General features: G+C 45.8%; 1 protein-coding gene across 3 annotated transcripts; it reads right to left on the bottom strand.

Moving 5' to 3' along the window:
* Nucleotides 1–6,709: 6,709 nt before the first annotated feature.
* On the bottom strand, nucleotides 6,710–13,757 carry LOC6526338 (excitatory amino acid transporter 2). Of its 3 annotated transcripts, XM_015197852.2 has the most exons (8): nucleotides 13,608–13,757; nucleotides 12,765–13,030; nucleotides 10,231–10,395; nucleotides 9,776–10,109; nucleotides 8,879–9,448; nucleotides 8,047–8,376; nucleotides 7,857–7,971; nucleotides 6,710–7,804 (listed from the first exon to the last, which is right to left on the bottom strand). In XM_015197852.2, the coding sequence occupies exons 3-8, from the start codon at nucleotides 10,376–10,378 to the stop codon at nucleotides 7,622–7,624; spliced, it is 1,680 nt and encodes a 559-aa protein (XP_015053338.1). In that variant the 5' UTR covers nucleotides 10,379–10,395; nucleotides 12,765–13,030; nucleotides 13,608–13,757; the 3' UTR covers nucleotides 6,710–7,621. The 3 variants fall into 3 exon arrangements, with proteins under 3 accessions (XP_015053338.1, XP_002087460.2, XP_039226241.1); XM_002087424.3 differs by lacking the exons at nucleotides 12,765–13,030; nucleotides 13,608–13,757 and having other exon boundaries at nucleotides 10,231–11,232; XM_039370307.1 differs by lacking the exons at nucleotides 6,710–7,804; nucleotides 12,765–13,030; nucleotides 13,608–13,757 and having other exon boundaries at nucleotides 8,043–8,376; nucleotides 10,231–11,233.
* Nucleotides 13,758–13,815: the final 58 nt, after the last annotated feature.

The following is a 13,815-nucleotide window of genomic DNA, read 5'->3' on the forward strand; positions in this document are numbered from 1 at the left end:
TTCCAACCGGTTCATTATGCTGGTCTGCAAAGAGCTGCACTTCCTTCACACTTTCGGTTTTTAATTGCAGCCGAAAATTTGGAACAGCGACCGGCAGAGCGAATCCAGCTGCAATGCGATGATCATTTGCATAAAACAAACAGCAATTTCTCACACATGTGCGCCGACCCTCGGTTTTTTCCCCTTATTTTGCATGGGTTGTGTTTGCAGATTTCATTTGTGGCCCGCAGCTAAAAAAAACGATTCGTTACATGAGAGTGAATGTGCAAGAAGGGGGGCCTGGAGCTGGGAGCCTCCACCAAAGCGTCACATCAAACATGCATCAATAAATAAATAATTCCAATTTGCAAATTTTTCATCGAGGCCCGCAAACGAACCGAAAATGGTGGACCCATCGAGCGTGGGCCAGCAAAAAGCCACAGCCTCTTGGACCGCGCGAATCGATCCTAGTCAGGTGGCTCTCGGCCTGGTCGTTTCGCGTCGAAAAGGAAATTGTTCATCTGGCAAACATATTGGGCACCATCGCCAAGGCACAGCAACAACTCCATTCGGCAAGTCGGAAAACTCTGAGCCAACTCTGTACCAAAAACAGACGAAAGGCAAATAAAAAGGCTATCGCTATCGCTCTTGGCCAATCTGCATGTGCAGGCAAGTCTGGTTTTTTTTTTCTCTTTTTTTTCTGACTGCGTGTGAGACTGCGGACAATGACAACAATGAGCGAATCATGGGCACTTTGCCTGTTGCCTGGGAACCCCTCTTGTCGTCAACTTCTCCTAGACGTCGACTAAACAAAAAATATTTATATAGTACTCAGAAAAAAGTGTTATCAGCCATTCAATCTAATTTACACTTGCAAAGTTAAGACCTGACAACCAATCAAACTCGTTTCTTAGATTATCTTAATGATCACATTTAAACACCGCATTCATAAGCGATACCTCGTTAAGAACACATTAAGTTATTTGAATTGCCATTAGATCCAATATTTGTTAAAATTAAGCTATTAAATGCTGCTTACATTGATAAGAAATAACTTTGTGTGGGAGCATCCTGTCGAAATTTTCGCCAGTGTACAACGCCGAAAGGCCAACGAGTGATTGGAGCACAGCAAATGGCATTTTCAGCTTTTGACATTTCACGCGTATGGCTCTTTAGTTAGTTCGCCGTCATACACGGCGTATGTGTGATGTGGTACTACTTTTCGCTCTCTCCCGTTTTGGTTTTTCCCGATCGGGACCTCAAAAACGGGCGGCGGCTCTTTAATGTGACTCGCGTACCGACTTGGAGCCAGCCTAATGCCATAGATTTGAGTGGCCGACTAATTCACGACAATTTGCACTGATCGCCGATTACAGATGGGGCATTCCGTGTCCCAGCATCTCAGTATCCCAGCATCCCAGTTTTGCAGCATCAACTTCCTTCTGGTCGATCGGCCTACGCTCGCTTCTCACTGCTCTTTACCACAAATGTATTTTTAATTACATTGGCAAACATTTTCGCGTTCTTTGGGTGGTGAAGAACAATGGCACTGCACTGGGAAAATATCGTTATGCGTTTAGTGATATATGTCGTATGATGGCAAGAATTTAACTCAAGGTCTTAAGTGACTTTTAATATTCGGTCATTTAAAGCAGCTTATCTTAGCTTATTCTGTTCTAAAATAATAAGCCATAAATAACTGATTGTAGCACAAACTACTTTTTAGCTAATTCGACATATCATTAAAAGGCATTTTGTTGATGTGTTAGAAGTGCAGTCTTTAGGTTTTTTCCTCCGTGTCCGGATGGAAAGGGGATGGCGTTGAGAATGGGATGGGTTGGCCCGAGGACGGACCGGGGATGGACTGCAACTGGTCATGAGGCAGTGCATCATCCACTTGGCCATTTGCCTGATTGCGGTATTTTGCCTCGGTCAGCTGGGTGGTGGAAGAACATCTCGGCAGAAGTAGCAGCCAGCAGCCAGCAAATGGCATATGGTAAATGGCAAATGTCCGCATCGAATGCTGCGACTAAAGTGAGTATATGTTCGCAGTATCGATTTCAGGCTACCGCTCCACGTTCCTTGGGATCCCGATGCCCGATTCCGATTCGTCTTTTAGCAAAGGCATCTCCATCTTCATCTGCTAGTCGCTGCTTTGCCTGGCGCGTAAATTTTCATGTCGCTTTGCGATTTGCAAGCATTTAACAAAGTCAAAACAATTTTAATGCACAGACCGGGCAGTTAATTAAAATAGCAACGATCTGCAGGCCAGCTTGTAGAGTTGGGCTGGCTCTCAGTTTGGTACCCTGCAGGGTGCCCATATGGACTCTATCGTTTTGGAGGTGGAAGGACGAGTCCCCTCATACCCTGCACACCCTCAGCTCTTATCTGGAATCATTAGTTGATGGCATCGAACGATGCGATATCAATCTAGGAGATTTACTGGTAGGGCATTTGAAAAGTCTGTCATTTATGGCAGCACCCTGTAATGCGGTTATGCACTAAATAGTGAAGAGGTATGGTAAAGCTTGAAGTATTTAAATTCCCCACCAACAAATGAAAAAATTAATATCAGTCACACAGTTTTGGGCAATTTCTCACAGTGTAGCTTACCTAGACGGCGGACACTTGTCAGCTTGCTGCGAGGGACTGGGACAGAGACCTCGACTGAGACCTCGTAAGCTGCGCTTTCGTTGTTGTTGCCTTTGACAAAATCAAATTAATTTTAATGCCTGTTGGCCGCTTTGCTGCACATTAATTACCAACAACGAGAGAGGAGCTTACCTCCCCCCCTCCCTTGGGCCCACCTCGCATTGGGCTCTGCATTTTGGCATTTCGACTACCGACTGGTTTATAATTCAATAAAATTTGATTAGGCATTAATTTGCAATGTCGGCTAATTAATGAGCGCAATACTCAATGCAATCTACTCCTGGTGCTCCTACTCCTGCTCCTGCTTCTGCTCCTGCTCCTTCTCCTGCCTCTGCTCGTGCTTCTTCCTTCGCCTCCGGGGTTAAGGCATATTAACCCCTTCTCCGCTCGCTTTGCCCATTTCATAACCATATTTGGTTTGGTGTAAGCGCATCTAATGCCAACTTTTAAGTATGAAAGCACGGCATTAAATGGTTTTCGCCGCTTCCTTCTGTTGTGTGAAAGGGGGCGTAGTGGGGATGGGGTGGGCGTGGCAGATGAGATGAGGCGACCTACTGCGAATTCTCCGTCCTCTCCCATCTCGCAATCTGTTGTCGTCTCGCTCTGTTGTGTTCTGTGGCATAATGGGCCAATTATTACTGCAATTTGCATTAGACCAACACACCGAAACCAGGCGTATATAGATATACACCGAGATATGTAATCCATGAGAAGAGGAAGAGGAAGCTGGAAGAAAGCCAAGAAGAAAGCCCGCTTTGGAAATTCTTTGAGGAGCGCGTTGTTATTATGAAACCGTTTAGAGAACGTGTTTGTGAACAGCACAGTAATTTGGTTAGATTACCAGGCTGGCGACGACGACGACGATGACGATGATGATGATGCGAATGTTGCGGATGATGTGGATGATGCAACTGCAACTGCATCGGGGAAACTGCATTTTCCACTGGCCAAGGGAAACCAACAGGGGCAGCAGCATGATCTGCCAGAGCAACTGCAACGCGACGAATGTGGGCCAATCTATCACCGCTCAAAGTCACACCAACAAAATATTGACTGCAGTAGAGTGGGGCATACACTGGCAAAAAATAAGGATGCAAAAATAAGTTAATATTAAAAATATATGGATTTTACTTATCCATATTTCTTTGTCTGCAGAACTATACTTCGTGCACGTAATTAGTAATGCAATAGGTATTTACTCTTACTAGATACTTAAAATTTCTTTGTTTTACGTTTGTAGTTATCTAATCTGAACGAATTTCTTTATATTTTGCGGCTAGAATTTCTATCTCATTGATTTCCCAATAGTTTTTGTCCAAGTACAACTTGAGATAGATTGGCACTGGCACTGGGACTGGCACAATCCCGTTTCGCGCGGCCTGGCATCGTGTGAATAGAAACGTTAGCGGAGGCACGTTCTGGACGCTGGCTGATAAAAGTTGATTGCAAATTTATAGACGAGCAGATTGGCCATAAACTCATGTCCGAGCAGCGGCAGCGAGTCGTGCTTGTGGTGGCTTGGATCTCCGCCAGAATCCGAATCCGAGTCGGAGTCTAAATCTGCATCTGTTCTGGGGCTGCAGCTGTACCTGCCGATCGCATCGATCAGAGTCAATCTGAATCCAGTCAATCGTCGTGGCGATAAGCTCGCTGTCGTTGTCAACACGAGAACAACTTCCGCCAGTACTCAATCATTCCCGGGGCCCGTAGAATCGAGCACTGCAGCACTGGGAATCGATAATCAAACCAAGAAAGTGAAACCGCCCCGGCGGAGATTTGCTTTGACTCGCCTCTTAATTGAATTAATTAGCTTGCGCTTATGCAAATGCGCCGCTTTAGTCGCTTAAGGTTCCAGCAACAGCTCCATAATGCATTTTTCATAGATATGGTACATTCTGCATGCGGCGTGCCATATGTGCCAAGTGTCAATATATCGTGAGCCAAGTTGTGTTCTGGCACACATGTGCCTTGGCCATTATTCTTCAAAATGCGCCGCAAGCCGAGCTCAAAACTTGACTCGAGCAGCCGCCGTTTGTTTCTTCACACAATTCCACAATGCGATACCCCCTACGAAATACCCATGCCTTGCCCTATATAGGGTCCAATGGGTCGATCACGAACTTTGTCACACGCAAAGGGGCTTTTCAATTGCCGGAGGAGTCACGAAAGCGGGGAAAGACCCCATTTATGGCTATTGCCGGTGGTCGAGCTATGAACATTGTTTTCTGTTTTCTATTCCTTGGTGTTAACAGCAACGGGGTGCCGCTGATGCTGCATGAATCAAGGTCATCTGGCCCATCTGGGGAGGCGGGGATGGAAACTGTTTCTTCACCCAACTCAGTGATACAATATAGGCTGATATTGGCTTGCAGATTTCTCATTATTTCAGAGTATACCAACTTCGATCTTTCCCTTCAGCTAACCTCTATGCTTTGTTGCTGTTGTGCGGTTTGTTTGCACTCGTATTTCATTTTAGCGGGCAGCAGATAGAGAAAATGGAAACGGTGAGGAGGGGGAAGGGTGGGCCAACGTAACGCCAACACACTCCAAAGCCGCTGCCAAGTAGACCTTCAGACGCCAAACACTCCAACGCCAGCTCCAGTCGCATAAGTCGGAGCAACGCCGCAGCCAACGCAACCACAAGAGCATTCATTCGGCATTCAGCATTATTCAGCCAGTCAGTGGGACAGTCGGACAGGTGGACAGGTGGCAAGGGGGTTCAAAGGGGCCCAAGAGCCCCCGAGGGGCATGGCGGAGGGGTCAAGGTGCCAGAGGGGCAGACAGTTGGACTGGCAAGAGAGCTTGACGCTCGACAGCTCGAGTTTGCAATTGCGCACTTCTGAAAACCGTGGCGCAAATTTTGATCTGCTTGTTGGCGCACACTGAACAAAAATGCATAATCGAATGGTTTGTGGAGATTGGCTGTTGTTCCACGCTTGATAGGTTTTTATATCAGTTAATCATTTTTATATTTCTCACTGTGCACGCACTCCGTACCACACACGGAGGTCGATTATTCGCGTCTTACAACTTGCATCTTGCATCTCCATAAATATAAATATTGCCACCTTTGCTCACAGCTCATTTGCTCATTGTTTGCCCGCCGCCGATTTCATTCACCTGTGCAGTTGGGCTCTCGAGTCTGCGAGAAGTCTGCGCCGCGGATTGACACCTGACATGGCGGCGGAATCGAACAGCAAAGCGGATCTTAGGGTTTCGGATCCTACACCCGGCATAACGAAAGCGTCATAGAAAACATATAGAGTAGTGAACTTATCATAGAGCAGCATGTCTGGCAAATCGTTTAGTGCACATTTTTCTGTATATGTAGTATTTTTATGGGTAAGCCGAATAAATATCTTACTTCGTCATGCTAGTAACTACTATAAAGTGTGAAAAATAACCGAATCCATAATCCAGTTTCCTTCGCAGCTCTCGGTACCGTGCACCTTATCTTCGGGCCCTCAGTACAGAGTAATTTATTCACTCATTCATATGCACATGCACTTTTGAATGTATCCATATAATTATATAAGCCCGATTTGGCTCACTTGTGCAAAACCACTGGCCGAGTGGTGCAGGCGTTGAGTTATTGGGCCCAGTGATGATTCATTCTATTCATTCGTCCGATCGTTAGTACTCACCCATCGATCGGCAGATTTATGGGCATGTTGATAGGCAAATTTCCGTTCGCGTCCGAAACGCAAATATAAAGTCGCAGTAAAAAATGGCACAGACTAAGATAAAGTGTGTGAATACGAAGATACTCAATCTAGTGACAGATAATTAGCGGGACAATAAATAGACCACTTAGTCTCTGAATAATACATCACCCAAATGTTTGATGTCGCGTGGAAGTCCATTCAAGGGGGAAAAACAGATGACCTTCAAACATAATCCTCATATGCATAAAAGCTCGGGTTAAAAATATGGGAATACATTATGATGCAATGCCGAAAATGTTGGCTTCTTTGGAAAATGCCAATTTACATAAATATAAAGATAATCATTTGGTTGTAGACACATCGTTGCATTGGGTGTTAAATGAGAAAACGGCTCAGAAAGCGTACACTACATATTATTTTGAATTAGGTGGTATAATAACTTTATTGTATTCAGCGTATGCGTTTGCGTACAAATCGAATGTCGGATATTGGTTAGATAGTATTGCATATATGCAGATACATATTTGTTATCGCTACTAAGTCTGCTATCAGTCTACGAATGCGTGTGTGATATTTGGTATCAGTAACTGAAGATGAGTAATTGGTAAGTGATATTCTATATCCATTAGTTGGTAATTGTTCATCTGGGACGTACATAAAACCAAACGTGAGTTTCAGGAAAACAGAAGGTCAACTAAAACTAAACCTAGGCCTGCTTCTTGTACAACCTGCGATTCTACTTCTATCCCTCAATCAACTTAAACATTGATCTCTCAAAATACACCCAAACAACACATATATAACGTATAAATTAGCAACATTATAAAACAAATCAGCGTGGTGACCCCCCATCACAATCGAGCTTACAAAATAATACCCATAGATTATGCACATAGTTCCCAGGACAGATCACAAAAATCGCGCGCTTTGCGTTCTTCGTCTTTTGGGTTTAAGGTAAGATGTGTGTGCTTATATGTGGCATATATATTCCTATGCGAGTCCTACAAGGTGAATATTCCATATTTCCATATTTACGTATGCGGAGTCCTTTAAGTGTTCAGGCTAATTAATTGCTATCGACACTGGTCCAAAAGAGGAGTAAATTCAATGCGGGTGGGTTCGTCAGACAGTCTCTCGATATACGAGTATATCCGATCGCTTGTTGTTTAAAGATCCTATATCAAAAATTTGTTTGTTGGGGAACACTGCGGTCTATTGGTGGTGAATATCATAGGTGTTGTAATTGTGGTGGTGGTGGTGGCGGTTCTGGGACTATAGAGCTGATGCTGACGAACTAAATTCGAGTCTGGAGTATACACAACATCCTAGACCCTGCGGTTACAGTGCTCCTGCTGGAGGTTCACGTTATTCATCACCGCACTCATGTCCACCACCACCGAGTCCGTCATAGTCATAACGCACTTGCTGTTCGTCTCCAGCTCGGTCTGCCCCTCGAGAAGTCCTCCATCGTGGTGTCCATGTCCGTTGGGAGTGCCAGCGGGCATGTCCTGAAGGGATAGTCATCAGACTGGTAAAGTGTCGTCAACTAGTTTTTCATACCTGATAGTTTACGGAAGCTGCATCCAAAGCCATCAACTCCTTTCGCGACAACTCTTCGACTACGGCTGCAGTATAGCAGTCACCCAGCATATTGTTGGTGGTGCGAATCCGATCCCTGCAAGAGAAGAACCTTCGATGAAGCTGTTTCGCAGTAGAATTACATTGGAATCCTAATCAGATCCATACTCACACAAACCAGTCCACGGCGAAGAGGAGCGTCACATCCTGAACAGGAGCATCAATGGCGGTCAGCACCACGAGAAGGAGCACCAGGGCAGCACTCGGAACGCTGGCCGAGCTCATGGAGGCAGCCGTGGAGGTCAGGAGCACCGTGAGGAGTTCGCCGAATCCCAGAACCATGCCGCTCATCTGGGCAATAAATATCGAGGCCACTGCGATATAAAGGGCCGTTCCGTCCATGTTGATGTTGCATCCGATCGGTAGGACGAATCGCGTGATCCGCGGATCCACCTTGAGTTTCTCGTTCATGCAGCGGAATGTAATGGGCAGGGCAGCGGCGCTAAGGGGCGTGGCAGTCGCAGTTTTGTCGAGGAGTGTGTTGCATTTTTTGTGGTGAATGAGTGTTAGTGGGTAGTTCGGATACATCGGGTCGTGGCAAATACCGAAAGAAAGAAAAAACACATATTTAACGCACTCCTACGGAATCTGAAGGAACTCTCCTAGTCAGTGAACTTTTAAAGAAAGCAGTAAAGGGTTCTAAACTTTAAAGTTATTAGTCTAATTTTGTAGCTTGTAAAACAAAAAGTTGTTCAGAATCAGAGACAGTTAAACTGGCATTAGAATTATTCAAAAACTTTCCAATAACTTCGTTTGGTTATTTCACTTCATGAGCGGACTCCAAGTTCATTTTTAACACATAATCTTGGCAAACAAATTTTCCGAATAAGGTTTATACAAGTTTCCCTTTGCTAAAGGCAAATTTAACTTCCATCAAAGGTCAAACAGATTCAACAGATTATAGACCCAAGGACTTATAAACCCCGAATGAACACAGAACTCACGTTGAGGCCGTGGCGAAGGCGGTAAGCATGGCCTGGATGAGTCCGGCGTAGAACTTGAACGGATTGCGACGCACGACGACGAAATATATGGCCTGCATCACCACAAACTGGTAGATGAACACGCCGATGGCCACCGTGACGATGAACCACATGAGCTGCGACATCACCAGGCCCAAATCGCCCACGCTCAGTATCTTCCCAGCGATCACAGAACTAATGCCCACAGGTGTCAGCCACATCACGCAGGTGACCATCTTCATGATCACCTCAAAAATGGCGGCAAAGAAGTCAACCACGACCTGACCCTTCTGGCCGATGGTTCCCAAAAAAGTGCCAAACACCAGGCAGAAGAAGACGATGCCTAGTGTATTGGTTCCACTGCGGTACTGGATGTCCCTCACCAGCACCACCTCCTCCGCGAGATCCTCAGGCAAACGTTGGGCCTCCGATCCGGATGCCAAGGTGTCATTCATCGTCTCGTTGAAGGCGTGCAGGATGCTCGGCTTGGGCAAATAGACGGTGTGCGCCTGCTGAATGGAGGCCTGGAACAGGTTGTCCGGGAATACGTTCCTGGGGGATAGAAATGCACACATAATAGATTAATAAAAATATAAGATAAATGGTAAAAAGGTTAATCTTATTCAGAAATATTTAAACAATCAAAAAACGCTTTAAAACCGCAAAGCAATTTCGCTTGCACTGCTTTAAGCAGTTCCGTTCGCATATTCACTTATTGGTAATAACGAATTGAACTGCTTGCCGCGGTAAGACACTAGTTGCCGCTTTGAGTTGACATGTAGAGGGCGCCACTGTGGATGCTAACAGGTTTTATAGCTCTACACGTTTCTATAAGCATTTTTGGGTGGCTTTAAAGAGGAATAAGCACGCTTAACTCACCTGCCCAAATCCAAAAGACTATCCAGAAGGTTCACTGCCCGCCGATCTGTCGATCGATCGTCCGCATTGTGCAGATCCGGATTTCCAGGATGGATGAGCAGAACGAGAGCAATTCCCAGTGCAGCGTTGAAGAACGAGGTGCTGGCGAAGTAAACCAACGTGCGCAGCGCTATCTTGCCGTTCATCTTGGCATTCAGACTGGCCGATCCGGCAATAAGGCTAGATATCACTAGCGGCAAGATCATCAGCTTGAGCACGCGCATAAACAGTTCGCCAGGATACGAAATCAGCATGATGGAGTCCCCGTGTAAATTTAGCGGCCGCAACGAAAGTCCTATCGGATGAGTAGTATATTAATGGAATATTTCAATAAATCTATGGTGTATGCACCAAAATTAGGTCGTCGTTTGGAAATCGTCCATCTGACCTGAAGTGTATATACTAATGGGACTTACCTAGTATCACACCGAGGAGAACTCCGGAAAGGGTGACCAGCAGCATTAGGTTCTCGGAGAGCCACCTGCGGTACCCGGTCAACTCCACGGGGGCATCGCTGCGTTCCGTGGTCTTCGGGGGCAGCTCAGTTGAGGTGGGGGGACCCATTTTGGCGAAGAGGTAATCTGAAAATTTGTCAGACTTTTCCATTTCCATTGTCCAAGTGTCCTAGCTTCCCGGTGGCGCAGATTAAGGCGCAGCGGAGCGGTGGCGACAAAGCCGAGAACCAAAAACCAAGAGAGGTGCAAGCAAGACAGGGCGACCGAGAGAAAGAGAGAGAGCAAGCGATTGGGGGATTCCCCTGTGTTTCAGATTGAATGCGGCTGCTCCTGTTTCGGAATGAATGGATGTGTGTTGGCTGGTTGGTCGGTCGGTGCTGGTGTCCAGTTATTGATTTTTTAAGTACTTCACATTGAACTTGAGGATGTTGATTAGGTAGGCCATTCTACCGGTGCGGCGTTGTCTTCCTTTTGTTCGGCGGCGTTTGCGTGCCGCCTCTAAGCCTTGTTCCTTCCTCGCTGCTGCGGCGATTGTTTGTTAACGGCTCCGTTGTTGTGGCTTTTGGAAACTGACCGCTCTGGAAAGGCAATCAGGCAATCGAAGGGCTGACCTTCGCAAGCGGGCGGAGGGTGGTGCTGGCTCTCTTCAAGACGCTGAACTGCACTCGCACTCGCGGGCTGTTGTGCACACACACGGATAATCGATTTTTCAGAGTCCGGGTCAGCGGTCAACTGTCACTGTGTCAGGTCCTGCTCGACCTTAAATTCGGGTTCAAATAGGAGGTGGTTATAAACTCTTGGTTTCTTTTTTTAAAGCTTTACAGCGTGGCCTTAGGTTCAGCCTTCTTCCGCTTTCGTTTTCACTATTTTCAGCCGTGTCTGATTATCCTTTTTCTGCTCCTGGCTCTCAGCTCCTCGGAATGCGAACCGTTCACTTCAAGCTTGCTCCTGCGAATGTGCCACTCTCTCGCTGGGTCAGCTTTTTATTCAGAAAAGCCACTCAGGAGTCGAGTGTCCTGTGTGCCATAAATACGACCGAATCTCTCTCTCTTTCTCGCGGCGCATTTATGGCAAATGCCGGCAGGAAAATGAAAACGAAATGGAAATTGAAATTGAAATGGAGACGCGGTGCAGACATCACGCACCGTCGAAAAGCTGATTGACGCTCCATAATTATCATAAAGCGGAAAATTCCGCAAGACGAGCACGCAGAAATTGATTAGAAGCCACGCAGAGAAATTAGCCTTTTTGCAGTATTGCTAATAATATATTTAATCTTTTAATTAAGGAATATGGTACATACATAAGTCAGCTGCGTAGTCCAAAGCAAAATACAATTTTGTTTTTATGGAAAAACTATTATTACTTTCTCAGTGCAAAACCACTTTCCAAACCATTCCAGGTAATTTGATTTAATAGCGGTGCTAATCGATTTAAGTGACTTCGCAATTGCCACTGAATGTCCTCAGGGATAAGGAAGAACACCGGGAAGGGTTCGTCGCTAAAAGCTAAAAACTTTTATCGATCTGTAAGAGAGTGCGCCTTGTTACCTGTCATTCATAAATCATGTGAGAGTCCCCGGTCCTTTGCCCCGAAGACCCGAAACCTATTGGCCATCTCCTGGGCAGTGGGCCAAATCAATAGGGCAGCGCTATTTTTAGCTTCTTGGCCTGGCCACAACAAACAAATCGTTCCGCGTCCGCCGGGATCCGGCTGAATTCGGTTGTCATATTGCTATTCGCATTGCATTCCCAAAGTCCCAGTGGCGAAACATCCACGCCATATCCCCCAATCTCTGGCAGATAATTAAGATAATTGCAGCGACGAGTTTCGCCTGTCGCTTTGATTTTTGCCCGCTGCAAGACAGAAAATTTATTGGCACTTCCCTTTTGCCAAACTTTTGACTTATGCAAATCCGAGATATACAGATATTGGCGAGATGGGCGCACTTGAACTTGACATTTGTCAGGGGTTTCTTCGACTGCTAAGGAGAAAGAACGATATCTAATGAGTAGAGACAGAGGGAGCATTTCTTGGCTTCCATTATAAATGTTTAGTGTTAGGCTCTTGAGCCCCTAATCGATTCAACCTGTCACTTGGCCCATTCATTTCGGTTTCGCTTAGCTGACGCAAATTATAGACAGGCACGAAAGCGAAAAACTTGCAAAGCGATCGAAGGTCAAATTTCACACTCTTCTCGATTGAAACAAAAGAAATACAGCTCATAAGAAATGCCCTTTACTGAGTTCGTTATACGATTTGGACAAATATGTTTACTTTATTAGTTAAACTTGGTCGAAAAAATACTGGAAAAATAAGCTATTTATTTAACCTGAACTTCAAAAATAGTTGGCGATAGTTAGTGAAAATGCTTGATCGGTTCTCGGCGTGCTGCAAAAACAGCCAACTGTTAATGGCAATTTAATAACTACATTTCAGGTTTCACTTGTCGCCACCGCTCTGTAATTTTCCAGGCTGTTTTTGGATGAGCTCACCTCGGACGATTAACCACAGATTACCCAGGATGGAGCTGGTTGATGGCACTCCCCGCGATAATTATTGTTCTGCGATATGTCTCACTTTGCACGCACTCGTTGGCTTTTTGCTATTAGCTTTTTTTGCCCGCACACCACTGCGTATACTTAACGTTTTGCCAATGCAGTCAGTTGGAATAATTTCCGCAGCAGTTTCTGCTGCCGTTGCATCAACAGTTTCAAAATGCGTTGCACTGCTGTAGCCGTTGTAGAGGATTGTCTTCTACCTGCGGATACCACAAAATGGTAGGCACCCCAGAGGGGTGGGGGTTTTGGGGTTAGGGGACAATGTTTGCTTTTCCCTGCTTTGGTCTGGATTCGTGGGGGCTTGACTTCAAGGTTTGTTTACTAGAAAAGTCCAAGGTGGGGGTGTTGATTGGAAACAGAACGAGAAATGAGTGGTGAGAGCACCAAAATTAAATTACGCCCCTTGTTCAGGTCTCTGCCTCTGGTTAGGTGATTCACAATGCAAGTTGTATGCAGGAAAGGCTTAAATTGTTCTTCGACCGACATTTGTATGGTCCTCATGCCGGTTATATCAGCCGCTCATAACTGGGAAATGCCGATAAATAGTAGACACCCCTCCAAGGTAAAAACAAATATCGGTGTGTTTTCCTTGTATGTTATTTAGTAACACAATTTATTAAAATGTACCAATCAATAACACATTACTGTACTAATGACCTGGGAACGGAACTACCTTACTAATTAAATGTGTTCCCCAACTGGAGACATTTTTTAGCACCCCACACGGAAGTAAAAAGGTTTTTGGACGTGTAGGGATCGGAAAGGAGCTCTGGGTACCTCAACACGAAACGCTCGACGCGACACGGAACCGGAGACTGCAGCCGGAATGCCGCGAGGTCGCGGTCTTAACTGCCTGGCGATCGACGGACGCTGAGCGGACGGTGTAACGGAACGCAATCTCGGACGGAATCCACTATGAACTGAACGCGATCTGAAGCGGCTCCTCCGATGTCCGCTGGGCTCGCCAATTGAACAGAAAGTGAGC

This window comes from Drosophila yakuba, chromosome 2L, assembly GCF_016746365.2.
Source record: "Drosophila yakuba strain Tai18E2 chromosome 2L, Prin_Dyak_Tai18E2_2.1, whole genome shotgun sequence".
Classification (NCBI taxonomy): Eukaryota; Metazoa; Arthropoda; class Insecta; order Diptera; family Drosophilidae; genus Drosophila; species Drosophila yakuba.